This window comes from Melospiza georgiana, chromosome 14 (genome assembly GCF_028018845.1).
Source record: "Melospiza georgiana isolate bMelGeo1 chromosome 14, bMelGeo1.pri, whole genome shotgun sequence".
In the NCBI taxonomy this organism is placed as follows: Eukaryota; Metazoa; Chordata; class Aves; order Passeriformes; family Passerellidae; genus Melospiza; species Melospiza georgiana.
Window position 1 is genome coordinate 20,113,554 of NC_080443.1, and position 27,770 is coordinate 20,141,323.

The 27,770-nt window shown below is 64.7% G+C and overlaps 1 protein-coding gene across 1 annotated transcript; it reads right to left on the reverse strand.

The window, feature by feature from the left end:
- Positions 1-33: 33 nt before the first annotated feature.
- Positions 34-26,006, reverse strand: PIEZO1 (piezo type mechanosensitive ion channel component 1). Its single transcript, XM_058034030.1, has 50 exons — positions 25,943-26,006; positions 19,749-19,844; positions 18,078-18,200; positions 17,780-17,822; positions 17,544-17,700; positions 16,567-16,702; positions 15,530-15,743; positions 15,050-15,215; positions 14,765-14,857; positions 14,590-14,662; positions 14,252-14,337; positions 13,890-14,150; positions 13,723-13,819; positions 13,462-13,640; positions 13,240-13,388; positions 12,909-13,088; positions 12,727-12,815; positions 11,913-12,070; positions 11,665-11,841; positions 11,449-11,574; positions 11,000-11,200; positions 10,714-10,918; positions 10,532-10,636; positions 9,691-9,844; positions 8,726-8,969; positions 8,152-8,248; positions 7,896-8,064; positions 7,732-7,821; positions 7,567-7,646; positions 7,294-7,365; positions 6,561-6,658; positions 6,383-6,479; positions 5,807-5,979; positions 5,622-5,728; positions 5,390-5,512; positions 5,046-5,304; positions 4,780-4,968; positions 4,307-4,580; positions 4,074-4,179; positions 3,837-3,984; positions 3,534-3,748; positions 3,253-3,411; positions 3,028-3,175; positions 2,733-2,921; positions 2,553-2,645; positions 2,277-2,449; positions 2,078-2,200; positions 1,916-1,995; positions 1,482-1,677; positions 34-711 (listed from the first exon to the last, which is right to left on the reverse strand). Exons 1-50 carry the CDS (start codon positions 26,004-26,006, stop codon positions 462-464), a joined length of 7,284 nt encoding a protein of 2,427 aa, XP_057890013.1. The 3' UTR covers positions 34-461.
- Positions 26,007-27,770: the final 1,764 nt, after the last annotated feature.

The window sequence follows — 27,770 nt, forward strand, 5'->3', positions numbered from 1 at the left end:
AAAAAACAAACCCAAAGTCACAAGTGTCTAAAGTCCAACTGGGGCTGCCAGACCTCCTCAAACGTGGGGGGGCCACAACCCAGGACCCCCATCCTGGAGCTGGGGAGGGGGGGGGGCTATTGCTTGAGTTCAACCTGGTTCTGGAGCAGGGCTGGGGCCGGCAGGGAGGGGGCACGGGCTGGCTCTTGACCCCCCCATCCCCACCTGGCAGCCAGGGGTGCCCGGTGGGTGGGGAGGGGAGGGAGCCACCTCCTGTCCCCCCTCCCCGGGAAGGCACAACGCGGTCTGTGCACGTCGGACGGCTTCAAAGCAATGTAAGAAAAACATCCAGAAAAGGGGAGCGCCCAGAAGCCCAGATCGCAGTGCCTCCCGGGCCGGGATGCAGCCCCAGCCTGGGGGGCTGCTTAAGGCACTGGCGGTGATGTCCCTGCCAGGGCAGGGGGCTGCGGCCCCTTCCCCCCTTATTCCTTCTCCCGCGTCCACTTGATCATGGTCTCGGGCGAGCGGTAGAGGAAGATGAGCTTGGCGTAGAGCTCCTCCTCCAGCTCCAGCTCGCCCGTCTCGCGCACCAGGAAGATGTCCTGGCACAGCTTCAGGATGCGATCCACGTAGGGCAGCTCCTCGAACATGATGGAGTGCGACACCTCGCTGAAGAAGTCCCGCACGAACTTGCCGATCACCAGCACCACGGACACGTAGAGCCCCATGATCCTGCCAGAGGGGGGCACATCTGGGTGTCACACCGGTGTCACAGGCATCCCAGTTCCTTCCCCGGGTGTGCCAATAACCTCTCCCTTCCCCTCCCTCGCTCCCTGCTGCCCGTCAATCTCGGCATTCCAGAAAGGGTTTTGAGTGGGGACGCTGGGCCATCCAGGTGTCATTTGTCCCCTGAGACTTCCCCCGCCTTACCTGGTTGGCGGGATCCCTACCCCTTCCCTGCCCCTCTCCCCAGGGTTAAAAGGAACAACCACATGGTTTAGGAAGTTCTGTTGGAGGAGATGCTGAATTCAGAGGCCTGTGGGCCAGGAATAAAGCTCTGGATCCAAACCCTCCAGCAGAACTGACTCATTTCCTTCACCATCGCCTTAAAGCTTCTCCAGCAGAGGGAAACCTGAGCTCCTCAAGCCTGGATTTGTTCCAAGTGCCCAGCTGCAATATTCAGCCAGCCCAAAGGTGTCTCTGGGGTGAAACACCACACACCCAGCCAGCCAAAGGTGTCTCTGGGGTGAAACACCACACACCCAGCCAGCCCAAAGGTGTCTCTGGGGTGAAACCACCACACACCCAGCCAGCCAAAGGTGTCTGGGGTGAAACACCACACACCCAGCCAGCCAAAGGTGTCTCTGGGGTGAAACCACCACACCTGCCCCCTTTGGTCAAGCAGCGAGGGCCAGATGAGCCCAGGCACGTCCCATCTGGCTATACTGGTATTTAATTCCAATGCCTCCAGATGCCCCCACACCCTGGCACCCTCCACGTACCCGTAGCCAGCCAGGAAGCCCAGGCTGGGGGGGCTGACTTTGTCGTTGAAGATGACCATGGGGAGGATGCTGCCCACCTTGGATGGCGCGTCCTTCTGCCTCAGCACCCACCACTCCACAAAGTGCTCACCGGGGCCAGAGCCCCTGCGCTCCTGTTTCAGCTGCAGCTCCACGTCCAGGAAGTTCTCCTCGCCATCTGCAGAGGGTGACACCGTCAGGGCAGGGCACAGTGGCTGCTCTTGAGGACAGTTTTTGGGTGGGAGTGACACAGCAGGACTCGCGTCCTCACTGTCCGCAGGGGCTGGCACCACCAGGTGTGCTCCCAGTGCTGCTGCCTTAGGGAGGGACACACCGGGACTCATGTCCTCCCTGTCTTCAGAGAGAGAGGTGGCACCCAGTGCTGGTTTTCTTGTGGGGAACACGTTGGGACCTACCTGGCTGCAGCTCCTCGATGGGTTCGGCTTCGAGGCCAGTGGACGCCTGGATGTATTTGGGGAAGAGGTTTTGCAATGCCCTGCAAGAAAGCGGAGTGACAGGGGGGGTTACACCGTCCCACCGAGCCCAGGGGTCCCGCCACCCCCTCAGGGGACACTCACACGGGCTCAGTCCTGGTGCCATCCAGCATCTCGGCCAGCTGCAGGCGCTCGGGCGTGCCGGGGTCCAGCTCTGTGCTGTGTTTGCCGTAGGCGTTCTCCACCGTGCCCCCCTTGCTCAGGTCCCTGCGGGCACCAGAGGCTCAGCGCGGGCACGGGGGCGCAGGCAGGGCTGGCTCCTCCCTGGCCGTGCCCGAGGTACCTCTGCAAGGTCCAGCTGAGGTGCAGGGTCATGTCAGAGGAGCCGTTCTGCAGCTCCAGCCGCATCTGCTCGCGGCTGGGGGGGCTGATGCTCCACAGCGAGCCCGAGCTGCCCTCGATGCGGGCGGTCACGATGTCCTCCACGTCGTAGATGGTGATGAACTGCATGGCCAACTGCCACCGAGGGGGACAGAGCTCAGCCCCTGCCCTGGGGGCTCTGCCAGCCCCTGCCCCGGGCAGCCAGCAGGGATTTTTTGGGGTGGGGAGGGGATTTTACCAGCTTGCCCTCAAACTCTTTGGTGAGGTCCTCGTACTCCTTGTCGGTGAAGGGCTTGATGTATTGCTGCTGGGAGCTCGCGCTGAACAGAGGCTGAGGAGGGGGACAGGGGCACATGAGCCAGGCAGGGCACCCTGGTGTCCCATCTGGGCAGCCCAACAGCCACCCCCACATCCTCACCTCGTACCCCCCCAGCTTGAGGGTGACGGTGACGTCGATGGGGTGGTTGACGATGCCCACCACGGAGCGCACCAGAGACATGAAGAGCAGAGGGAACCAGATGATGCCCACCAGGAAGAGGATGATGAGGCCGCCCATGCCATACTTCACCACCTTCTTCTTCTTCTGCCCCCTGGGCTGGGGGAATTTCTGGGGTGGGGGGAGACAGTGCACGGTGTAGGGCGAGCTCAGGGGGACCCCAAGAAAGCCCCCGGAGGGGTTTAGTGAGGGACCCTTCCTGGCACAGGGGCTGTACCTTCTCAGTCTCCCGGCTGCACTTGATGATGAAGATGTTGGCGTAGATGTCCTCCACACACATCCAGTCGGGCAGGGACAGCGTGGTGTCCGTCCACACCCAGTCCATGACGGCGCGCAGCTCCACCAGGAAGGGCACGAGGCGGAACCTGGGGGGGACACGGGGACAGGGCAGTGGTACGGCACCCCCGGCGTGCCCAGGGCTCCCCGCGGCCCCGTGCCCTACCCCTGGAAGAGGAAGAGGTTGAGGTAGTTGTATTTCTTGGTGAAGAAGTTGCCCAGGATGCGGGTGGGGTAGCCGCAGCGGATCTGGTAGGCCGACAGTCCAAAGTAGATGCACTTCACAAAGTACCAGAGCTGGGCCACCGTGTTGTGGCGGAACAACCTGCGGGAGGGACGTGGCACCACCCTTCAGCCACCAGCCTGGGCCACCACGTGGGCTGGGGGACACCGAGGTGCCACGCGAGGGCCACGCCGTGCTGCGGCGGGGAATCCTGTGGGACGTGCCTTTGGGTGACGTAGGGCAGGATGAAGAACATCCAGATGTGGATGCCGATGACCAGGATGACCTGGAAGACGAGCTTGCCCAGCACGCTCTTGCGGAGGTAGAGCGCGCGGTCGATGACCATGGTGGTGAACTGGAAGAGCAGCATGAACAGGAAAGCCTCTGGCACTTGGTTTTCCAACAGCGAGGAGGTGATGTCGGCGGCCGCTGTGTATTTCTGGGGGGCAGGAGAGGTCAGGACCCGGCCCAGCCTCACCCCGTGCTGGAGGCAGGACAGGCAGGGCCCTGTGGGACTCCCCGCTCACCCCAAAGGCCCAGAAGCCGAAGATGATGATGATGAAGCCGACCACGTCGGCCAGGAACATGTAGGCGTAGACGTCGGTGGCCGCGCGGCTCTGCGTGTCCACGATGTCCCGAAAGAACTTGCACACTGGCTGGTATATGTCGCGTGCCCTGCAGGGATGGGGACACAGGGAACAGGGGACAGGTGACAGGGACTGCACCCCACAGCCCCCACCCCAACCGACACCCCCACAACTCACATGGTGAGGAAGAAGCCCTTGACCTGCAAGCAAAACGCCCTCAGCTTCCTGTGAGCGTGGCTCTCTTCTGACTCCTCCTCCTCTTCCTCCTCCTCCTCCTCGTCCCCTTGAAGTGAGGCACAGCGTGGGTGACAGCCAGGGTCCTGCACGGCCACATCCTGCCCGACCCCAGCACCCTGGGGGTGGCAGCTTTGCTACTCAGCAGGACATGAGGGTTGGGAACTGGTGCTCACCTTCCACCAGAACCACCTCCGTTGTCTTCCTCCCCTGCTTCTTCCTGAAGCGGAGCTGCGTGGCCTCACTCTCCTCTTCCTGCTCCACAGACTCATCCTCTGGCTCCAGCTCCAGCCCCGCGGCTGCTCCCAGTGCTCCTGGCTGGGCTGGGGCCTCCAGCCCTTCCTCAGCCACTGCTGATGGTGGGGACACGGCTTCCTCCGGCTTCTCCTCCCCTTCCACGCTCCGCTGCTTCTCGTCCGTCATCTTCTCCCGGTCCCACAGCCCATAGGACTGCAGAGGAACACGGTCAGGGCTCCTGCTGCCCCCCAGCCTCACACACCTCACTCCCAGGATCATCCTGCAGCATCAACTCCCACCAGCACTGGTGGGAAACCACGGCAGAGCCACCCAGCACCTGCTGGGTTCTGCCTGGAGCCCCCAGGAGCAGCTCCAGCTCCCCCCAAATGCCCACCCATGGCCCAGGGCTCACCAGCAGCAGGGAGCGATGGAAGAAGAGGGCCAGGAGCTGCAGGAGGTCATACTGGATGTAGTAGATGGACTTCTCCAGGCCAATGATGCGCGGTGGGAAGAAGGGCTTGCCCTCGTTGCGCAGCAGGGTGATGTAGCCGTTCCAGGGGAAGAAGCCAAACTGGAAGAGGTATTTCACCACCACCATCATCTGTGGGGATGCTGGGGTCAGTGGGCGGCAGCGGGGGCCGGGTGGCACCGTCCCTTCACTGGCCACCCCCTGCCCACCTCGGTGAAGATGATGGCGGTCACCCAGAAGCGCTTGGTGGGCCGGGGGTTGGAAAGCATGGCCCAGAGGAAGACGAGGATGGGCAGGAAGAGGGAGAGGACAGAGCCAGTGACCATGTTGTTGAGGACAATGGTGAAGTAACAGAGCAGCTCGGAGCGGCCGGTCCCGAAGCGGTACCCGGCCAGCAGCAGCTTCAGGAACCGGTTGTGGGACTGGTAGAACCGTTGTGACTCATCCAGCTCAGCGACACACAACCTCCTGCAGGATGCAAGGCTGGGGTGAGCCCCCCTGCTGCCCCCCACCCCATCCTGCTGTCCCCACGTCCCCGTGTCCCCCTGTCCACCTGCTCCTGAGGAGCTCGCTGGCAGTCCGCTTGCGCTGCTGGGGAACGGTCAGGAACTGCTGGGCATCAGCCCCGTCCTCCACGCTGATCTCCTGCTCCTGGCTGCCAGAAGAAGGGGCAGCTCTCAGGTACCTGTTGGGGACGACAGAGGGACAGGGCTGAGCCCCCTGCCTTGCTGTGGCACTGCCAGGGTCCCTCAGGGTATCTATGCACCTGCCTGGAAGCGTGGAGCAGGGACGCTGCAGCCAGGGAGGTGGGCGGGCTGGGCTCCTGCAGGAGCTCCTCTGGCGGCAGGTCGTACAGCTCATTGGCGAACTCCTCCTCGTTTATCTCCTCTCCCTGTGGCAGGCAGGACGTCAGTGCCACCCCCGTGGGCTGCCACCCCCGCCCCGTGCCCCGGCGTCCCCCCGGGCTCACCCTGGCCAGCCGCTCTGCCATGACGAACCTCTCGAGGCACAGCACCCGGGACATGTCCGTGTGCTCCCGCGTCTGTGTGTCCAGCCACTGGGCCAGCCCGTCCATCAGGGCCTCGCACAGCAGCCACAGGAACTTGAGCGTGTTCACTGCCCGCTGCAGGGCGGTGCTGCGCTCTGCCAGGGCAAGGAGAGGGCACGAGGGTCACCCGTGCCCCCCTAGACCTCCTCAGCACCCCCAGGGCTGCAGTCCTGCTGCCCACCTACCAGCTCTTTCCACGTTCTCTTCCTCCCGGCCTTCAGCCCCCTAGGCAGCCTCCACCCCTCTCCTTGCACCTCATCACGCCCCGCACCAAATGATGAACATCATTTCTGGGGCTCTCCCATCCCCTGTCCCCCCACATCCACCTGAACAACCAGGGTGGGCACCGAAGAAGCTGCACAGCCTGTGCCAAACCCCACTGTGCCACCAGAGAGCCCCCACGCATGCTGGGAGTGCCCTGCCAGGGCACACAGCGGGCACCAGGCAGGGCTGTGTCCCCTCCTGCCCCCCAGCCCCATTTTGGGGTGTCACACCCACCTGTAGGGCTCTCAGTGCCCGTTGGCTGTGGCTGCCCAGGCTGCTGCTGCTGCCTCAGCACCGCGTTGGGGTTGGTCACCCAGGCCTGGTAGGCGAGCTGGAGGGGGACAGGGGCCATCAGCAGCCTGGGGACACTGCCAGCCCTCGGGCTGCTCTGCAGTGCCCCAGCCCTGCTCACCTGGAAGGCGCTCGGCCTCCCCGACTGTGGCTCCTCCTGCACCTCCTCCTCCTCCTCGCTGTCCGACTCGAAGAGGAAGTAGTCCCCAGAATTCAGCACTGCCGGGGGGCACAGGGCGTCACAGCACAGCCAGGGCCATGGCAGGGCTGCCACACCCCAGGCTGTCCCCGCTGCCATCTCCCAGGGCGCTGCCTGGCACCGAGGACACCCATGGGGGACATCGAACCCAACCACTCAACTGCCACGTCCCCAAAGCGGCGCCAGCGTTCGGAGGTGACCGATGCCAGTGACCCCAAACCCAGCCTGGCACCCCCAGCCCAACACCCCGTTAGTGCTGGGGAGCAGAGAAGCTGTGGTTAGTGCTCTGAGGCTGAGCCTGGTGACAGGGGACATGCGGGGTGTGCCCCTGGCTGAGCAGTGTCCCCGCAGGTGTCAGTGCAGGGTCCCTGCAGGTGTTAGTGCAGTGTCCCTGCAGTGTCCCTGCAGGTGTCAGAGCAGGGTCCCTGCAGGTGTCAGTGCAGTGTCCCTGCAGGTGTCAGTGCAGGGTCCCTGCAGGTGTCAGTGCAGGGTCCCTGCAGGTGTTGGTGTCAGTGCAGTGTCCCTGCAGTGTCCCCACAGGTGTCAGAGCAGGGTCCCTGCAGGTGTCAGAGCAGGGTCCCCACAGGTGTCAGTGGTCCCACGGAGGGACCTCTCGAGGGCTGAGCCCTGTTATGGCCCCGTGCTGGGGCTGTACCTGTAGCATGGTCTAACCATGGCCGCCACCAGCGCTCCCTCTGCCGGGACGGGTCTGCCGGGCCACCAGGAGCTGTGGGATGGCAAAGGGGGCTGAGAGGGGCCCTCCCTGCTTAGGGCACCCACTCAGGGCACCCACCCTGCCCAGGGGGACTCCACAGGGCTCCACAATGCTCCACAGGGCTCCACCACGATGGGCGTCAGCGAAGGGTCACGGTGCCACCCGTGTGTCCAGAGAGGGTTGGGGACACGGGAGGGACCCCCCGGCTCTCACCTGCTTTGTCCCCTTCCTGCTCCGCGCTGGCAGCCTGCTCCTGGTGGTACTTCTGCTGCTTGGTTCGGATCCGCTCCATCCTGGGGGCACAGGGTGCTGCAGAGCCCGCTCCCCAAGGGGCACCCCATACTCAGGGGGGTCCCAGTGCCCCCCAAACCCACTCACTGCCGCTTCAGCTGGTCCAGAGACTTCTTCTCGGCCTGCTGGTGCGAGCGCAGGCTCTTCATGATGCTGGCCTTGAACAGTGCCACACCCCTGGGGGACAGGGACAGCAGAGGGTCAGGGGGGCCCCCCAAACCCGTGGGGACCCTCCAGGACCCCAATCCCACCTGGAAGCCTGCAGGGCGGTGGCTCGCAGGTCCCACATGACGTGCAGGTAGTAGGAGCTGAGGAAGACGCGGCGCTGGAGCAGGAGGAAGAAGAAGCAGATGCTGTCCCACATGATGCCGGCCTCCTCGATGGGCAGCGTGCAGTCGTGGTCCTTGTGCATCGCCTTGGCTGGCAGGCAGAGGAGCAGGCGGGTCAGGCAGCAGCCCAAGCCTGCAGCCCCACGCCCCCCAGATCTCCCCCAGAGCAGAAACTCACGGTTGTAGTAGCCCTTGACGGTGCAGACGAGGCTGAAGAGCTGGATCACCCAGCAGAACCTGCTCTGCATTTGCTGCACAAAGACGCAGGACAGGAGCTGCGGGCAGAGAGGGCACACACGGCTCTGTCACCGCCCCAGGGGACAGCCAGGGCTGCTGCCACATTTCTCTTCACAGAGAAAAGCAAGGCACAACTCTTCCCAAGGATTTTTTTCTGAGATTCACATTCTCTGAACCTCAGAGACAGGGCAAACACAATTCTCATCACTTGCTGTGCCTGTGTTGTGCCAAAGCAGAATGCAACACGGAGATTGTTTATCCAAAGTGAGGATGTTTTGTTTCCTTGGCCTGTCTGGGCCAGGTGTGTGTGTGTGAGGTGACAGTCACGAGATTCTGGGCAGTGTGAGCAGAGTGAGTGCTTGGCAGATTCAGCTTAGATGAAATGTATATAGTACAGTATAATAACGCAATTAATCAGCCTTCTGATATCAACGGAGTCAGATGCACCATCGTCTCCCCTTTGATGTACAACACAGGGTGACCCGAGGAGGAGCCCGCGGGGGCTCAGCACGCACCGAGAGCATGTTTTTGGAGATGATGACGGCGATGTTGTAGAGGATGAGGCAGTCCCAGAGCGCCAGGCGGGCGCGGGCCGACTTGCGCAGCATGGCGGTGCCCGAGAGCAGCAGGTAGAAGCAGGCCAGCACGTAGCCCAGCCCAAAGAGGCTGATGCGGGTGGTGCCGGTGATGAAAACCACCACCAGGACCACCCAGAAGAGGTAGTGGAACACCACCACCTTCACCATGTCCAGGTAGGACCTGTGGATGCATTGGTCAGAGCAAGGCCTTGTCCCTTCCCGACACAGTCCCAGTCCCCCCCACCAGTCCTATCATGGGGGACAAAGGGTTTTGTCCCAGTTTATGGCACAAAGCCTGTGAGGGTCCAGCACCAGGGGTATTCTGGACCACCTCATCTCCTTCTAGAAGAGGCTCAGAGTATCCCTGCTCCAGCCATCAGGGGAGTCAGGTCCAAAGGAACCCTGGCCCAAAAGGGTTCCAATCCCATTCTAGAGGATCCCAGCCCAGCAGGTCCCATCCCACCCACACCCCAAGGGGTCCCATCCCCAAGGATATGCCATCCAGAGGTGGGATTTCATCTTGCCCCTACCCCAAAGAGTTCCATCCCAGGAAGGGCAGCCCATCCTGTCTATACCCCAAAGTTTGGTATCCCAAGGTTGGTGGGACTCCATTGTGTCCACACCCCAAGGGGTCCCATCCCAGGAGACTTGCCATCCTAAGGTGGGATCTCATCTTGTCCCTACTCCAAAGGGTTCCATCCCAGGGGGGAAGCCCATCCATACCCCAAAGTCTGGCATCCCAAGGTTGGAATTCCAAGGCTGGGATCCCATCGTGCCCACACCCCAAGGGGTCCCATCCCAGCTGGGTTCCATCCCAGAGGAGCCCCCCATTCAGTGCCCACAGTGGGGATCCCATTCTGGCAGCCCAGCCCCGGCGGGGGTGCGGTGCTGGGGACACCCACTTGCAGTAGATGAAGTTTGGGGCGGGGTTGTGGTGGTCCTTCTCGCGGTCCAGCCGGTCAGAATTGCTCCCGGCCGCCCGCAGCCACGGCTCGGAGCGCTCGGCCTCGAAGACGCGCCACTGCTGGGCGGCGCACAGCAGCAGCAGGAAATCATCTGGGGAAACAGGGCTCAGCCCGGGCCACGGCCCCCCTAAATGCTGATACCGCCCCCCAAACCCTTCCCCCAGGGGTGGGGCACCCCGCTCCTGCCCAGCATGGGGAGCTGTTCATTCCCTCCAGGCAGCTGCGGCTTTCCCCAGCCCCACCTCCTCTTTAACCAAGGGTGGGTCTCTCCAGGTCCCTCCTTTTCCCAGAAAGGGGTGGGATAACAATTAAGGACCCCAAAAAGGGCTGGGATAACAAAACAATTAAGGTCCTCCAAAAAGGGTTGGGAAAACAATTAAGGACCCCCAAAAAGGGCTGGGATAACAAAACAATTAAGGTCCTCCAAAAAGGGTTGGGAAAACAATTAAGGTCTCCCCAAAAAAAGGTGAGTTTGCCATGACTCCTTCTCCAGCGGGGTGTGTGTGTGATTTAAATTCTACCTCCAAAACAGTGGGGCTCTTAAAGCTCCTCCACCCCTCCTGTCTGTCCTTCCTCCTTCCTGCACCCAAAGGATGGCTGGGGAGGTCCCAGAGGCTGGGACAGGGGGTGGAGTAGGGGGACAGGGCACCCCATGGGCACAGAGGTGCCAGGGGCTGGAGCAGGGGGGCCAGGGGGCTGCCGTGGGCTGTGCCACCCCATAAGCAGGGACTGCCAGGGGCTGGAGTAGGGGGCACCCCATGGGCAGGGGGCTACTCACTGATGAGGTTGGTGGATTTGGGAGCCTGGAAGAAGTCGGGCAGGTAGAGCCACTTGACGAGGGCCGAGTTGAGGGGAATGGCACGGCTCCAGCGCCACGGATAGTCTGGGGGGGCAGGGGGCACCATCAGCGCCAGGCCTCTCCTGCAGCCCCTTCCCACAGACAGGCAGGGTGCCCCTCACCTATGCAGAGGGCGGGCGGCATGCCCAGGCACAGCAGGTACTGGTAGAGGAAGAAGATGACGAGGAAGAGGCAGTACTTGGGCCAGAGGCGGGCGATGGCCGCGCGCCGCCGCCGCGTCAGCATCACCACGAGCCAGCAGCCGTGCAGGATCACCAGGAAGTTCATCCGCTGCCCGATCACGTTCACTATCATCAGGAAGCAGATCTGGGGGCGCAGGGGGTGCAGGGCTCAGCAATGGGATGCTGCGAGCGCCGGCACCCCGATCCACACAAGGGGTGCCCCCACCTCCAAGCCAAACTTGTAGTAGAAGTAGTTGATGAAGTATTTGGCGCAGTTGACGAGGCTGAGGTCGAGGTGCTCGCGGGAGATGTCCTCGAACACGGTCTCGGTGACGGGGGCCACCAGCTGGTGCTGCTTGCGGTGGTACTGCTGGCGCCGGTACACCACGGCCTCGAACACCAGCAGCAGCAGCACCTGCAGGTGGTTCTGGGGAACAGGGCACGCTCAGGACCATGGGGTGACACCAGCAATCCCCCCACAGGGTGGTGGTCCTCATACAGAACATCTCCCCAGGTTCTTGGAAGAGACCTCAGAACCGTGGTGTGAAGCCAAGAATCCCCTCCAGGTGGTTCCCAAAAAGAGCATCTCCCCAGGTTCTCAGAAGAGATGCTCAGGACCACGCTGTGACACCAAGAACCCCCTCCAGGTGATCCGCAGCGTGTCCCCGTGCCCACCTTGACGTATCCCCAGTTGGGGAAGCCCTTGCGGATGCCGAACCAGTTGGCGGGGTCCACGGGGCCGCGGTACAGCGTGGAGTTGCTCAGCTCCTCTGGGGTCAGGTTGGTGCCGTTGGGCAGGGGCTGCAGAGGGGAGCACCGGGGGACGGTCAGCACCCTCAGCCCCCCCATGCAGCCAGGGAGCCCCCCGAGAACCGGCCCCGCTGGGCACACCTGGGTGCAGTTGCTGAAGTACTCGTGGGGGTCCACGACCTCCAGCTGGTAGAGCATCTTGCAGACGATGATGATGCAGGTCCAGACGGTGGAGAGGCACGAGGCCATGTGGCGGAAGCGGCAGTAGGGCACGGCCAGGGTCCACAGCAGCACCAGCAAGAAGTTCATCAACGAGACCTGGGGCAGAGGCCGTGTCAGCACCGCGGGGAGCCCAGCAGAGCCCCCCAACCCTGCACCCCCAGGGGTACCTCCTCCAGGGCCACCCAGACAGTGTAGACAGCCACCAGCTTGAGGACGTGGAGCTCCAGCAGGCGCCTCACGAACACCTCGCTCCGCGTCATCTTGTCCGAGAAGGTGCGGCCCAGCACCACCAGGCGCTCCAGCACCAGCCCCCATTTGTTGGACACTGTGGGACGTGGACCCTCATGGACACCCCCACAGCCTCGCTGGCTCTGAGGACACCCAACGCCTCCCCTGTGTCCTCCCCAGTCCATTCCCACAGCCCCCCAGCCCTGGAGAACAACCCAATCCATCCCTGCATCCCCACCCATCCCTGCATCCCTCCAGACTTGGAGGAGACCCCAGTAAATCCTTGCACTACCCTGGTCCTACCCTGGCTTTCAGGACACCCCAACCCACCCCCATGCCCTCCCAGCCCATTCCTGGCTCAGAGAACATCCCAGACCATCTCCACACCGTCCCAGACTTGGAGGAGACCCCAATCCATACCCTGAAAGGCTCTTCCAGGCTTGGAGGATGCCCCAGTCCATCTCCATACCCTCACACACTTGGATATCAACCCAAATCCACCTCCTTACCCAGACATCAACCCAAATCCATCTCCTTGCCCAGATATCAACCCAAGTCCATCTCCCCACCCAGACATCAATCCAAATCCACCTCCTTACCCAGACATTCACCCAAATCCATCTCCTTGCCCAGATATCAACCCAAGTCCATCTCCCCACCCATGTATCAACCCAAATCCACCTCCCTGTCCTCCCAGGTCCCTCCTGGCTTGCAGGACCCCCCTCCCAGCCCGTGCCCCATCCCTGCCCATACCCAGGGACGCCGTGTCTGAGTCTCGGGAGTGGGTGGTCTCAGAGGCAGCTGCATCCCGCAGCAGGCGGCTCCCATGCAGCTCCTCAGACCTGTGGGGAGGGGGTCAGAGCAGGGACAGGGGGGTCACAGAGCAGGGACAGGGGGCTCAGGGTGCAGGGGGGTCACCCAGCACCAGCCCCTACCTGTGGATGTAGGAGGAGGCCAGAGAGGGGGGCCGGATGTGCTGCAGGTCGGTGATTTGCATGAAGGGCTCGTGGAAGTAGTGGAGCTGCAGGATGCAGGCCAGCAGGAAGAAACCCATCATGAGGATGCTGGAGAAGAGCTTGGAGACGCTGAACTGCTGCAGGCCCATGTCGCTCAGCCTGGGTGGGGAGAGGAGGGTCAGCACGGGGTCCCATCCATCCCACCCCAACCAGGCACCAAGGCTGATCCACACCAGGGACCAACCCCAACCTGCTCCGTGCCTTGGTTTCCCCAGCCCTTGCCCATGCCCAGCGAGTAGGGGACACTCACTGGTCATCGTTGAGCCCTGTAATGTTCCTCCAGTACATGGGGAAGTCCTCAAACTGGTACGTGTAGGTGGCGATGAGCACCAGCATGGTGTAGGCCACCACCAGCCACCAAAAGCCCTTGAGCACCTTGCGCCACAGGCTGTAGTACACCTGCGGGGACGGGGACATCAGCAGGGCCACCCCGGGCGTGGCACAGGTCCCCAGGGGTGCCCAGCCCCTGCACCTGGAACAGCATGAGGCACAGGAGCAGGAGCAGCATGTAGACGATCTTGTAGAGGACGAGGCGGCCGGCGAAGGTCACCACGATGAACTGCACGGCGCAGACGCAGATCCAGAACTTGGCAAAGAAATCCCTCAGCACCTCGCCCAGCTTCTGCAGCACGTCCCGCATCTGGCTGGCTTCTGTGGGGCACACGGGGGCTGCAGGAGCCGGGCAGGGACACCGGGGTCCCCCCACAGGCACAGCGACACCAGGAGCCCTCACCTGTGTCCGTGACAGACGTGGCCAGCGCCTTACTCTTTAGCACCTTCTCGCCAACGAAGCCCCGCAGCAGCATCCAGAAGGTGAGGGTGAACAGGAGCTGCGGGGACAGGCGGTGAGCGGGGCGCTGGCAGCACGGGGGTGGCACGGCGCCGCGGTGCCGCGCTCACCTTGGCCCCCAGCACCATGCAGGGGTAGCTCGGGTGCACCAGCCCCAGCGGCTGCAGCTTCACGAAGCTGAAGCGGGTGGGCAGCTCGGCGGCCACGTCCATGGCCCACACGTACTGCAGGCCGCACAGGCCCATGGCGTAGAGCACCAGGAAGGGCGAGCACAGCATGGCGAAGTGCCGGCGGCTCCGCACCGTCCAGATCAGGCACGCCCACAGCAGCAGCACGAAGGTCAGCCAGCTGTGGTACGTGATGCTCCACACCTGCGGGCAGGGAGGATGGGGGCTCAGACCAAGAGGTGACCCCCCAATGGCTGCGTCCCCTCCCCAGGGCCGTGTCCCCGTGTCCCCTGCCAGCTCTTTACCATCATGGCGATGAGGGCAGCCACGTAGCTCTGCTTCATGAGGAGGTGGCCCACGGTGTGCAGCCACGGCGCCGGATGCCTCCTGCCTGGCATGGGGAGAGGGAGCGTGAGGGACCCCGGGATCCAGGCAGGGTTTGGGGAAGGGGAGCATGAAGGACCCCAGGGATCCAGGCAGGGTTTGGGGAGGGGGAGCATAAAGGACCCCAGGGATCCAGGCAGGGTTTGGGGAGAGGGAGCATGAAGGACCCCAGGGATCCAGGCAGGGTTTGAGGAAGGGGAGCATGAAGGACCCCAGGGATCCAGGCAGGGTCTGGGGAGGGGTTTGGGGTCAGGCTTACGTGGGTTCAGGATGTGGACGGTGCAGTTCTCGCTGCTGGCGCTCCGTTTCCCAGTGTTGGGGTACAGCATGGGCTGAGGGCAGAGAGGGCTCAGAGGCCACCCTGGCACCCCCATCCCGCAGCCATTCCCTGCACAGCCCCCCCAAACGCACCCCAGACCCCCCCCCAGACCCACCTTGGTGTCCTCAGCCACATGGGGAGTGTCCTGGGGCCAGCTCTCCAGCTCCACCAGGTCCCTCGGGCGCGGCCGTGCCGGTGCCGCAGCTCTCTGCGAGGGGCAGGAGCCAGCTCAGGGCACCACCGGGGAGCAGGACATGCCCCAGCCCCCTGCCCTGGCACCCCGCACTGCGGGCACCCCACTGCCCCCCTGCAGCAGGGCCGGGGCGGTCACAGCCAGGCACATTGTCACCATTGCCACCGCTGCCACCACCGGGCCGTGGCTCAGCCCTGCAGCCCTCACCTTGACCTCCCGCCGGCGCAGCTTCACCAGGGTGGCCAAGGTGTAGTAGAGCAGGAGCAGGATGCCAGGGTTGGCGTAGACAGGCCAGGGGTGGCTGTTGTTGAGGTCCAGGACGTTGGGCTGCGAGCAGTTGTGGTACAGGATGATGTCCTTGAAGCCAAACACCCTGCGGGCACAGAGGAGCTGGCATCAACCCCCAGCCAGCACCAGCAGCCAGGCTGGCATCCCCATGGTGGCACCAGCAGCCAGGCTGCCATCCCAATGGTGGTACCAGCAGCCAGGCTGGCATCCCCATGGTGGCACCAGCAGCCAGGCTGGCATCCCAATGGTGGCACCAGCAGCCAGGCTGGCATCCCCATGGTGGCACCAGCAGCCAGGCTGCCATCCCCATGGTGGCACCAGCAGCCAGGCTGCCGTGCCTGTGGGTGGCTGCCCTCCCCAGGGTGGCTCCCCCTGGCACGGCTCCCCCCTGGCACTCACCGTGCCCAGATGGTGGGGGGTGGGAACAGCCCCTGCACGAAGGGGGTCTGGTAGGCATAGAGGCAGAGCAGGTGGCAGGCGCTGTAGATGCCAAGGAGCACGCAGAGGCCGTTGAAGGCCTGCTGGCTGGAGGGCAGGTGGCAGGCCCACCACGTGCACAGCCCCATGAAGAGCAGGAAGTAGACGCTGGAGGAGGCGGAGGGCAGGGTGATCCCTGGGGAGCAGCGCCCCGCGGGCGGTCAGTGCACATCCCACTGGAGCCTCCATCCCATTGAGAGCATCCTACTGAACCCCCCGTCCCACCGAGAGCACCCCACTGCACCCAGCATCCCTCCTCACAGCCAGCATCCCCTCCCCTTGGACAGTTTTCCACCTTGCACCAAGCTCTCCTTCCTCTTGGTCCAACCTTTTCCCCTTTGGACTCCAAATCCCGCATCACTCCTGTTTGGAATGAGCACCGTCCCTCCTTGCACTGAGCATCCTCTCCCTCCCCAGAGCAGGCATCTCTCCCTCCCCAGAGAAAGCATTTGGCCCTCAGGGTGAGCAGCTCTCCTCTGGACTCAGATTTATGCCTGGGATTGAACATTTTCTCCCCTTACACCAAGCATCCCTTCTCTTTGCACTGAGCTTTCCCCTTGGATGGAAAGCCCTCCCCCATGCACCAAGCAGCTTTCCCTTGGGCTGAGCATCCCCACTGGGATAACTTGTTAAATATAAACAATCTACAACTAAATATATGTTAAATATAAACAATCTACGATTAAATATATGTTAAATATAAACAATCTACAACTAAATATATGTTAAATATAAACAATCTATGATTAAATATATGTTAAGTATAAACAATCTACAATCTTTGCCTCTCTGTTCTTCTCAAGAACAGCGTGCGAGCAGGATGTTTTTGTTCATTAACCAATCAAACAGAATCCATCGTATCTCTCTATAAAACCTGTGTTCTCTGGAACAAATCCCTTCCAGCGCTGCCTGCAGCCCGTCCCCGTGTCACCCCCGGCACCGCAGTGGCACACACGCACCTGCCAGGGCCAGCAGCAGGAACGCCAGGCCCTTGCCAGCCTCCCAGAGCAGGGAATGAGCCTTGTCCCGCAGGCGGCTCCGCAGCCTCGAGTCCCTCCGCGCCCTCCGCTGCCGCCCCGCGTCCTTCTCGTCCCTCTGCCGGGACAAGGGCGCGCCCTGAGCCCGAGCCCGGCCGGCTCCGCCGTGCCTCAGTTTCCCCGGTCACAGAGGGCAGGCTCGGTGCCCGCCTGCAGAGCTCTGCCTGCCCGGGCCGTGCTTGCCTTGGCTCCGGGAGCTCCCAGCACGGAGCTTTCCCAGCTCCCTCCTGGGCTCACATGCTCGGGTTACACCGGGGCTGGGTCTGCACGGTGTCCCCGTGACCGGGTGGCACTGCCAGGTGGGGCTGGCACGGCACGGCACAGCGTGGCACAGCATGGCACAGCACCCACCCTGCACCAGCGAGCTCCAGCTGGGGGCCTGTACCCCGTAACTGCCCACCCCACAGCTGCCCACCCCATAACCACCCACCCCATAACCGCCCACCCCATAACCACCCACCCCATAACCGCCCAACCCCATAAATGCCCACCCCACAGCTGCCCACCTCACAGCTGCCCACCCCATAACCACCCACCCCATAACCACCCAACCCCATAAATGCCCACCCCACAGCTGCCCACCCCATAACCACCTACCCCATAACCACCCACCCCACAGCTGCTCACCCCATAAATGCCCACCCCACTGTCCCAGCTGTTTGCCACGATCCCTGTGGCACTGCCAGAGCAAACACAGACACTCCCCCACGGCTGAGCCACCCTAAGCTGTGTGACAATGACCGAACCCCAAAACCACCCCAAACCGGGTCCCCAGCCGTGGGGGTGCCCCCGTGCCAAGCCCCCCCAGGCCGTGCCCAGGGAAGGGACGGGGACAGCCACAGGCGGGCACGCGGTGGCACGCACGGGGGGATGTCCCCTGGCACGGGGGCGGCTCTCACCCACTCAGAGGGCTCCAGGGGCTCGGGATTCCCTCTGGAGGCGGCAGGGGCAGGGCTGAGGCGGCAGCACAGGCACAGCGACACGGACGAGACCAGCAGGATGCCAACGTCGGGTGCCACCAGCCGCACCGAGTTGGGAATGTCACTCCAGTCCAGCCTGGGGGGACATTGGGGCAGGGCAGGGCTCAGGGGTGACCCCCCCAGCCCCTGCCAGCCCCACAGGAGGGTGCCCTTACCTGGTGACCCCAATGTGCCGAGCAAAGACCTCCCAGGAGCTGCCTGTGGGGAGGAGGGGGCACTGAGAGGGGCAGAGCCCTGTGGGCAGGCACTGAGCACCCCCAGCCGTGGCAGGAGGGGCTCTGTGCCCAGGGCACTGGCACCCAGCATGGCACAGGCGAGGTGGCGCATGGCTGGCACACCCTGCAGAGCCTCAGCAGCCCCAGGATGGGTCACACGTGGCACCAGCTGGGGGGTGCACAGGGAGCAGGGCTGGGGCTGGGTGGGTGAGGGTGGGCACGGGCACCCCCTACTCACAGCTGGGCCCCAGCAGCTGGTCCAGGGCGGGCAGCGTGTACAGGCAGATCTGGAAAACCAGGTGGGCGAGGAGGAAGAGGAGGCTGATCCCCAGCAGAGCCTTGAGGATGCGGCTGCCGTGACCTGTGACACGGGCAAAGCTGTCACCCCCCAGCCAAGGACAGCAGGGACCCCAGCAGGGACCCTCAGCAAGAGCTGGGAAGGGAGAACAGTGCCCAGAGATGCCAGGGCTGTGCCCAGGGTCGGGATGCCAGCAGGGCTCTGCCCTCACCCAGCACAGCCCGAGAGCCAAAGGCCTGGGACCACCCTGGGGTGCAGCCAGCATGCCCATTCCTGCTGGAACACCCCATGGAAGGGCTCCAGCACCCCCATCCCTGCTGGAACACCCCATGGGAGGCTCCAGCACCCCCATCCCTGCTGGAACACCCCATGGGAGGCTCCAGCACCCCCATCCCTGCTGGAACACCCCATGGGATGGCTCATGGGGTCCCCATCCCTGCTGGAACACCCCGTGAGAGGGCTCCAGCACCCCCATTCCTGCTGGAACACCCCATGGGAGGGCTCCAGCATCCCCATCCCTGCTGGAACACCCCATGGGATGGCTCATGGGGTCCCCATCCCTGCTGGAACACCCCATGGGAGGCTCCAGCACCCCCATCCCTGCTGGAACACCCCATGGGAGGGCTCAGGGTCCCCATCCCTGCTGGAACACCCCATGGAAGGGCTCCAGCATCCCCATCCCTGCTGGACACCCCATGGCAGAGCCCCAGGGTCCCCATCCCTGCTGGAACACCCTGTGGGAGGGCTCCAGGGTCCCCATCCCTGCTGGAACACCCCGTGGGAGGCTCCAGGGTCCCCATCCCTGCTGGACACCCCATGGGATGGCTCATGGAGTTCCCATCCCTGCTGGAACACCCCATGGGAGGCTCCAGCACCCCCATCCCTGCTGGAACACCCCATGGGAGGGCTCATGGGGTCCCCATCCCTGCTGGAACACCCCATGGGAGGGCTCATGGGGTCCCCCCCCTCCAAGCCCCCCCCCCACCTGGCTCTGCCCCCGTTCCCAGCCGGCTCCCCGGGCCCTGTGCCCGTTTTCCTGGCCGGGGGTGGGCTGGGCAGCGAGCCCACCACAGCTGTGAGCTTTCCCTCCTCTTGTTTTTTCCTGTAAATCCAGGCAAGGCTCTGGGCAGTGCCGGGATCCATGCAGGGCCGTGCAGCCCATGAAATATTCAGAGGGTGAAGCTTGGGTAAAGCTTTTATCTGTGGCCGTGCCAGGCGCCGGCGGTGGGCACAGAGCCGGGCACGGGGGGGCTGCGGGCACCTGCCCGTGGGGTGGGGGTGACCCCTGAGGCCACCACACACCCCAGGCAGGGCGGAGGGGCTGCTCGTGGTGTGCCCACACGGCCCAGCCCTGAGGTTTTGGGTTAAAAAAGCTCCAAACGGGCCCTTGTGGAGCAGCAGGGCTATTAATAACCCCCCTGGGCTGTAATTAACAGAGAGAGGCTCCACACGGAGCCACTGCCCAGGCGGGGTGAAACCACAGCCAAGGTGCCCACGGGAGGGGGGGCAGCTCCCCTGTGCCCTGTGCTGTGCCCACCCCCTGTCCCCTGTGCCCACTGTCCCTTGTGTGTGCCCTGGGGTACCCTGTGCCCACCCCCTGTGCCCCCTTACCTGTGGAAAAGCGTGAGGAGGGCCCCGGGAACCAGGGCAGGAGCAGCAGGAAGAGCAGGTACACCAGGGACAGCACATTGTAGCGGAAAAGGCAGGCTGGGGACAAAGGGACAGGGTCGGTGACAGCGATGGGGCACAGGGAGGGGTCACAGCTGCACCCTCCCCACTGCGGGGATCCCCTGAAGAGGGGCACCCCGAAATGCCAGGTGAGGGGGGCAAGCCCCACAAAAGTGCCATCAGAAAGAGGGGCACAGGCAGAACCTCGGGCTGTGCCACTCTGGGTGACAAGCAGAGGGGACACCAGAGGTCCCAGACACGTGGGGTGACAGGGGAAGAAGAGCCATGACAAAAACCTGCAGCGTTCCCACACCATCCCCACCAAACCAGGCTGAGCAGGGCAGGGACCCCCGGCCATGACCTCTGCAGGGCTGGCACAGCCCCTGTCCCCTGTCCCCTGTCCCCTGGCCTGCCCTGGGTGTGCCACCAGCCCAGCACCTTCCCCCTCACTTATTTTTAGCCCTAAATTACAGCTTGTCTGCAGGCACGAAACTACCGGAGGAGCCAGCGCCCTGCGGGGACAGGCACGGGGACAGGGATGGGGACAGGGACGTGGGCAGGCACCTGCCACCCCGGCTGGGGACTCAGCGTTCCTGTCACCAGTGTGACAGTGACAGACACCAGCACGTGCAGGGGCTGGGAGCAGCCAGGGCAGCACTGAGGGTGCAGGGATGGGCAGCACCAGGGGGACAGCCCAGATCAGAGCCTGGGGACAGGGGACAAGCCTGGGACACCCTGGGATCAGTGCCCAGGGTCAGGGCACTGGCCTGGGACACCCCTGGGACACCCTGGGATCAGTGCCCAGTTGGGGACAGGGCAATGGCCTGGGACACCCCTGGGACACCCTGGGATCAGTGCCCAGGGTCAGGGCACTGCCCTGGGACACCCCTGGGATCAGTGCCCAGCTGGGGACAGGGCAATGGCCTGGGACACCCTGGGACACCCCTGGGATCAGTGCCCATGGACCTGGCACTGCCCTGGGACACCCTGGGATCAGTGCCCATGGACCTGGCACTGCCCTGGGACACCCCTGGGACACCCCTGGGATCAGTGCCCAGCTGGGCACAGGGCAGTGAGCTTTGTCACCGTGCTGTCCCAGGAGCTGTCCCCATGCCCTGTGCTGCAGACCAGGGGGACACGTCCCACCAGCATGGGGGGTCCCTTCGGGAGAGCCCAGGGAGGGGACAGCCCCAGGGGACAGCTGTTTGTCACCCAGGGCAGGAGCTGCTCCCCTTGGCACCACACCCGCGAAGGAGGTGCCAAAGGGGGCGACACGGAGGGTGACACGGGAGAGGTGACACAAGGGGGGGTTCAACTCTGACCCCGTGGCACCGGGGGGGTGAGGGGGGCCCGGCCCGGTGCCAGGGCCGCGCTCAGCCCGGCCCGGCCCTTCCCTTCCTGTGTTTACTCGGTTTCAATGGGACAGCACATCCTGGGGATGGGGACACGCGGCACGGAGCGGGGACACGGCCCAAAGCAGCTCCGGTGCCCGCGTGTCCCCAGAGCGCAGCCCGGGCCGGGACAGCGGCATTGTCACCTCCCCGCCGTGACCCCGGGCCGGGCCGGCGCTGCCGAGGGCTCCTGGCTGCTCCTGGCGGGTTCGGCACGGGATGATCTCATGGAGCAAACATCCCAGCGAGAGAGAGCAATGGAGCAAACATCCCAGCGAGAGAGAGCAATGGAGCAAACATCCCAGCGAGAGAGAGCAATGGAGCAAACATCCCAGCGAGAGAGAGCAGCCTTCCCGGCACGGCCCGGGGCGAGACACGGCTGCTGCTGCTGCTGCTGCTGCTGAGGGAGCCGGGCAGGGCCACCGTCCCTGTGCCACCACCTCTGTGCCACCTCCTCTGTGCCACCTCCCCTGTGCCACTGTCCCCTGTACAACCGTCCCTGTGCCCACCGAGAGCCCCCGGCCCTGCCACGGCACCGAGGGCACGGCTGGCAGCTCCAATGAGAGCACGGATCACGCTGGGCACTGGGGGTACCCATCTGCCAACCCCAAAATTTGGTGCCACCAGGACCCTCTGCTTGGTGGCACCCCCTGCACCCCCCAGGCACCGCCGGGAGCGCTTGACGGCTTCCACCAGGACGGAAAGGAGGGCGAGAAGGTGACGACAGCCGGGTTTGGGGGCACTCCCGGGTTTGGGGGCACCCCCGGGTTTGGGGGCACCCCGGAGCCCGGCCTGGCACCCCTTTCCCCGGGTGCAGCGGGCGTGCCGTGCCCGGTGCGTGGGTGCGCGGAGGGAACCGGTTCCCCGCAGTGCTGACAGTGGGGAAAGTGCAGCTCAGGGAGGAAAAACCAGTTTGGCGTGTGGGGAGAGCAGAGCCCAGCAAAGCCGGGCACAGCCGCCCTCCAGCTGCCACCCGGGGGTGGGCACAGCCCTGTGGCACCCACAGCCCGTGCCCTGCCCTCAGCAGCACACCCCGGCTGCGTGTGGGCACTTGCCGTGCCCCCTAAGCCAGGCACCCCAGACTGGCACCCCAATTGCTGCCCGCCCAGCCCGTGACCCCGGAGCAGCTCCCGGCATTAACGTGAAATATTAATGACATTAATGAGGCGGGAGGAGGCTCAATCACAGCGCCGGGGCTGCTCCGCGCCAGCCCTAATTGAATCTCCCCGTGGGAGGGGATTGGGGTCACCGGGCACCGCGGGCAAAGGGGGCAGCCAGGAGGAGCGGGCATCAGCCAGGAGGAGCGGGCACCAGCCAGGAGGAGCGGGCACCGGCGCCCTTCCCTGGCACTGCGCTGGGAGGAGATTTGGGGTCTGGCACAGCCCCCTCCCTGCCCACCAGGCACCATCCCACACCCAGGCCGCTTCCAGCACGGATCCGTTCCCAGCTGAATGGGGAAAGGGGGATGCCAGACCCCCCAAAACCGGGGGAGCCCCACGGAGCAGCCCCGCGGCATCGCTCTGCAGCCACACCGTGCTCAGGGTTAATTAGCAAAGCTCTTTAATTCCTGCCCTGCTCCCTCACACAGCCCGGCCCCAGCAGCAGGTAACGGGGCCAGGCACACCTGCCGAGCTGCCTGCCAGGTCACCAGCCCCGGGTGGGGACCCCAGGGACACTGACAGGGTCCCCAAGGTGTCACTTTGCTCCTAAGACTCAACCCTGCACCAGCTGGATGAAAACCAGAGGTAGGGTGAGGAACCCAGAGGCCTCATCCCAAAATCCCATCAGTGTTGTTCTCCCTGTCCCAAAATCCCGTCACTGGGGCCCTCCCCGTCCCAAAATCCCGTCACTGGGGCTCCCCCCATCCCAAAATCCCATCACCGGGGCTCTCCCCATCCCAAAATCCCATCACCGGGGCTCTCCCCATCCCAAAATCCCGTCACTGGGGCTCCCCCCATCCCAAAATCCCGTCACTGGGGCTCCCTACATCCCAAAATCCCATCACTGGGGCCCTCCCCATCCCAAAATCCTGTCACTGGGGCTCTCCCCATCCCGAAATCCCAGCAGCCCCAAAGCCACAGCCCCTGGGCACGCAGAGCCGGCCAGCAGCACATTCCCAGCCCCACTTTCCAGGAAAGAGCAGCCCCACCGGCTCACCCTCCACATCCTGTTTTTGTGGAAAGTTCATCCCGCCAGCTCCGACCCTCCTGCCCCCGGGAATGCCGCAGGAGATGCCCCAGGAGGGCTCCGGGCCCGGTGCCAGCCTGGCAAAGCCCAGCTGGGAGCCAGGAGCTCGTGCCAGGGCACAGGGAGCTCAGGGGACAAGTGTCACACACGGGCACACGCCAGGAGGGCACAGGGAGCTCAGGGGACAAGTGTCACACACTGGCACACGCCAGGAGGGCACAGGGAGCTCAGGGGACAAGTGTCACACACGGGCACATGCCAGGAGGGCACAGCCCATGCCACAGGGCTCCTGGAGCTGCAGGCTCACACTGGGACACACGAGGACACGTTCCCAGGGCCACCAACATTCCCAGCGGGGCCGTGACCGTGGCTGCCACATGGCAGTGCCAGCTGTGCCCAAACGCTGCTGTCCTCACCCAAAGGGGACCCGCTGCACCCCTGGTGTGCCCCTCACGGTGTCCCCCACCTCAGTGGGGCTGTGGGGGCTCGGTCCTGGGCACCTGGCCCTGCACCTCCATCCCATCTCATGCTGCCATCCCCTCCCCCTGCCCGGAGGAAGCAGCAGTTATTGCTCTTGGAGACAGCGGTGCCTCTGCTTTTCTTTTTTTATTTTTTTAAACAGGTTTTTTTTTTCCTCCTCTATTCTATTTCCCTGGGTTTTATAAAAAGCACCTGACCGCAGCAGGCAGCAGCTGCAGCCCACGCTGGCACCCGGCTGGGCTCCAGCCCCGTGGCACCCCCAGGGACCCCCAAACACCCTGGGCAGGCAGGGGGGGCCGTGTGCCCACCCCAGGGGGCTCGGGGGGCACCGCAGCCCCGGGGGCAGGGGGTGCCACCCTCACCCATCACCCCTCCCCACGGATCACCACGGGCAGGACTGGCATCGGGAGCGCAGGGCAGGAATTAAAGGGTGCCCCCACAGCACCCCAGAGTCCCAGCAGGAAGGACGGAGCCGCGGTGGGCACACAGCCCGGGGCTGTGCCAGCCGTGGGAAGCCGGGGCTGCCCCGGCCACGGCACCCGAGCCCTGCGGCCGCACGGGCCCCGGGCTGGCCGGGAGCCCCGAGCAAACATCCTGCGGACGTTCGGGGAGAGCCGAGCTGCCCGGGAAGGAAGGGCCGAGCTGGGGGCGAACCCTCCCGGCCAGGTGCGGCGGGACCGGCCGCACCCCCCGTGCCTCAGTTTCCCCCGCGGCTCCTGCGGCCCCCCGGGCGCTGCTGAGTCACCCCCTCCCTGCGGGCAATGAGCTGGAGCGGGACGGAGTCCCCGCCCGAGCGGGGCCCCAAATTCAAACACGCCACCCACGAGCTCCGCGGGGCCGCTGGGCACAGCAGGGCCACCAGCGCGTCCCCAGCTCCGGGGCAGCCGCGCTGCCCAGCGCGCCCCGTGCCGGAGCGGGGGCAGAGCCGAGCCGGCCGGCGGGATTTGGGGTCAATCGGCGCTACCGGAGCGGCAGGGCCCCGCGGGAGGCTGGCCCGCAGGCCACGTGTCGCCCCGGGCACCCATGGGATGCCCCCGGCAGCTCCCGCGCCCCGGCCCGGGCAGCGCGGCCCCGGCTGGGCTGGGTTATAATTAACGCGAACCTCCTGACATCCTGCGCGATGCTCTGAGTCACTCCCCGGCAAAGCAGAGGAAAAGCAGCTTTTTCAAGAGTCACCGACTTCCTCCGCCAGCGAGGCTGCGCCCGGAGGCAGCACCCCGAAACCCGAGCCCGCTCCCCAAAACGCAGCTGGGAACGGGGCCGGCTCGGCCGGGCGCGCCTCCCTCGGCCGGCAGCGTGTCCCTCTCTGTCCAGGGGACAGTGTCCCAAAAGCCCTTCTAGGGCCACCCCAAAGCCACCCCAGAGCTCCGCGGGGCTCGGGCCCCCGGCACGGCCGGTGCGAGCGGCGAAGAGCCCGGCACAGGAGCCCCTCGAACAATCCCCGCTCTAAGGAGGATTTTCCTTTGCGTCTACGCAAACGCAGCGTCCCCGAAGAGGCTCCGGAGCAGGCGGGCTTCAAAGAGCCGATTCTTGTCCTGCGCGTCCCGGGACACGGGGATTTTCCAGGCCGGTGGCCAGCCGGTTGCCTCAGTGGGTGGCACAGCTGCCATCAAAGGCCGACAGTGCCGGCAACGGGCTGGTGGCAGCCCGGGCACCGCAGAGCCACGGGGGCACCGGATCCGCCCGGGCACGGGGACGGGATGGGCACGGCCGCCCCCGGGCATCGCCCACCCGGCCGGAGCTCGCTCCTCACCCCCAGCAGCACAGCGGCGGCGGCCGTGACCCACCCGGGCCACCTGCGCCCGGACAGCTGCGGGGACAGGGGGGACACGCGCGGCGGAAAGCGGCAGCGCTGCCCGCCAGCCGCTCGGTCACGGGCGGAGCCGCGGGGTCGCGGGTGATCCCCGCGGAGGGAGGGACCGCCCGTCCCGGCTCCGGGATCGCCGCCCCGGCTCCCGCTCGCCTCCGGTTCCCCGGCGCTCCCCGCCCCACGTGCCGGGACAGCCCCGCGCCCGCAGCCACCGGCGAGCGGCGACAGCGCCGAGGCACGCTCCGCACGGCGGGGATCCCCGCACTCACCGGCCAGCAGGGCGAGCGGCAGCAGCAGCCAGTAGAGCCCCTGGCAGAGCCCCCGGCGCTTCATCCCGCCCGGCCGCCGCGGCGGGGGGGCCCGGCCCGAGCCGCTCCGAGCCGTTCCGCCCCGCCGGGGCTGGGCAGGCCCCGCTGCCGACGCCGCTGCCCGGTCCCGCGGCGCTCCGAGGCGCTGCCCCCGCCCCGCGCCCGCCGCTTTATAAAGCGGCACCGCCCGCCCCCCACCCGCGGGGCCGGCGCGGCCCCAGCGCCTCCCGCCGGCACCGCGCCCGCCGCTCGCACGGGCTGGACGGGCTGGACGGGCTCAGCGCCGGCCCCGCAGCCCCTCGGGGTCCGCTTTTAGCCGTCGGGGAAAAAAAATACCGACTAGGAAAAAAAAGGGGAAAAAAGGAAAGGAAGATAAGCAGAAGTGCTTCGTGTTTGTTTCGTCCGAAAATGAAATGAAGAAGTCAGAACTTGTTTTTGTTGAATGTTTGTTGTTGATACCAGGGCTCAGAGCTGCTGCGTGGAGTGGGGAGCTCGGGAGGGGTTGATATCCAGCCCTGGAGCTGGGTCCATGATCCCCGACACCAAGGAATCATTCTGTGTTCCTGGAGCTGGGTCCATGATCCCTGGCACCGGGGAATCATTCTGTGTTCCTGGAGCTGGGTGCTGTGTCCCTGGCACCAAGGAATCATTCTGTGTTCCTGGAGCTGGGTCCATGATCCCTGGCACTGTGGAATCATTCTGTGTTCCTGGAGCTGGGTCCATGATCCCTGGCACCGGGGAATCATGCCATGTTCCTGGAGCTGGGTGCTGTGTCCCTGGCACCAGGGAATCATGCCATGTTCCTGGAGCTGGGTCCATGATCCCTGGCACCAAGGAATCATTCTGTGTCCCTGGAGCTGGGTGCTGTGTCCCTGGCACCAGGGAATCATGCCATGTTCCTGGAGCTGGACCCCCAGTCCCACATTCCCAGAGCTCGGTGCCCGCTGCAGAGCCAGATGCAGACCCACACCCCCATGGAACTGGGAGCCCAGGCCACATCTGGAGCTGGGCTGTCCCAGTCCCAAATCCCACCCCAGATCCCGGCGGGAAGGTGCCAGGCACAGCTGGTGGCACGGGCAGTGTGGCTGGTGACACCTGGTAACCACCAGCCTGCAACAGGAACCACCGGCCCATGAAATTCTCCACATTCCTTGGCTCCCCTGAGCTTGTTTTCCCAACACGGTTCATAAACTGGCATCCAGCTGGCACACTGCCACACTGCTCCCCACTCTCCTCTGGGCTCCCTCCAGAGTTCCAGGGCCTCTCCTGCCCACCCCAAATGTGCCCAAGCCCCATCCAGGCACCCCTGCCCACCCAGAACCCCCAAAGCAGGATGGGTCTGATGGCTCCCAGTGTGTGATCCATGGGATCAGTGGGCACAGGATGGGTCTGATGGCTCCCAGTGTGTGATCCATGGGATCAGTGGGCACAGGATGGGTCTGATGGCTCCCCAGTGTGTGGATTCCTGGGATCAGTGGGCACAGCCCCTCGTGGCACCATCCTTATCACGGGGACTCAGCTGCACCCACCCTCAGCGCTGGCATCTGGAGGGAGCTGCTCGTGTAAATGAAACCCTGCTCATCACAAAGATGAAGTTCAGCACTGACGCCGTGTCTGGAGATGGGAATTACCCCTGCCCACCCCCACCAGCAGGGATCCAGGAAAGGGCGGTGCAGCACCCGCAGCAGCCCCGAGCACGCACAGCCAGGCAGGGAATGGAGGCAGTGGAAGCAAATGGGCACCAGAATGGCACCCCAGAGCCCTGCCCTGCCCGCCTGGATCCGGCCCT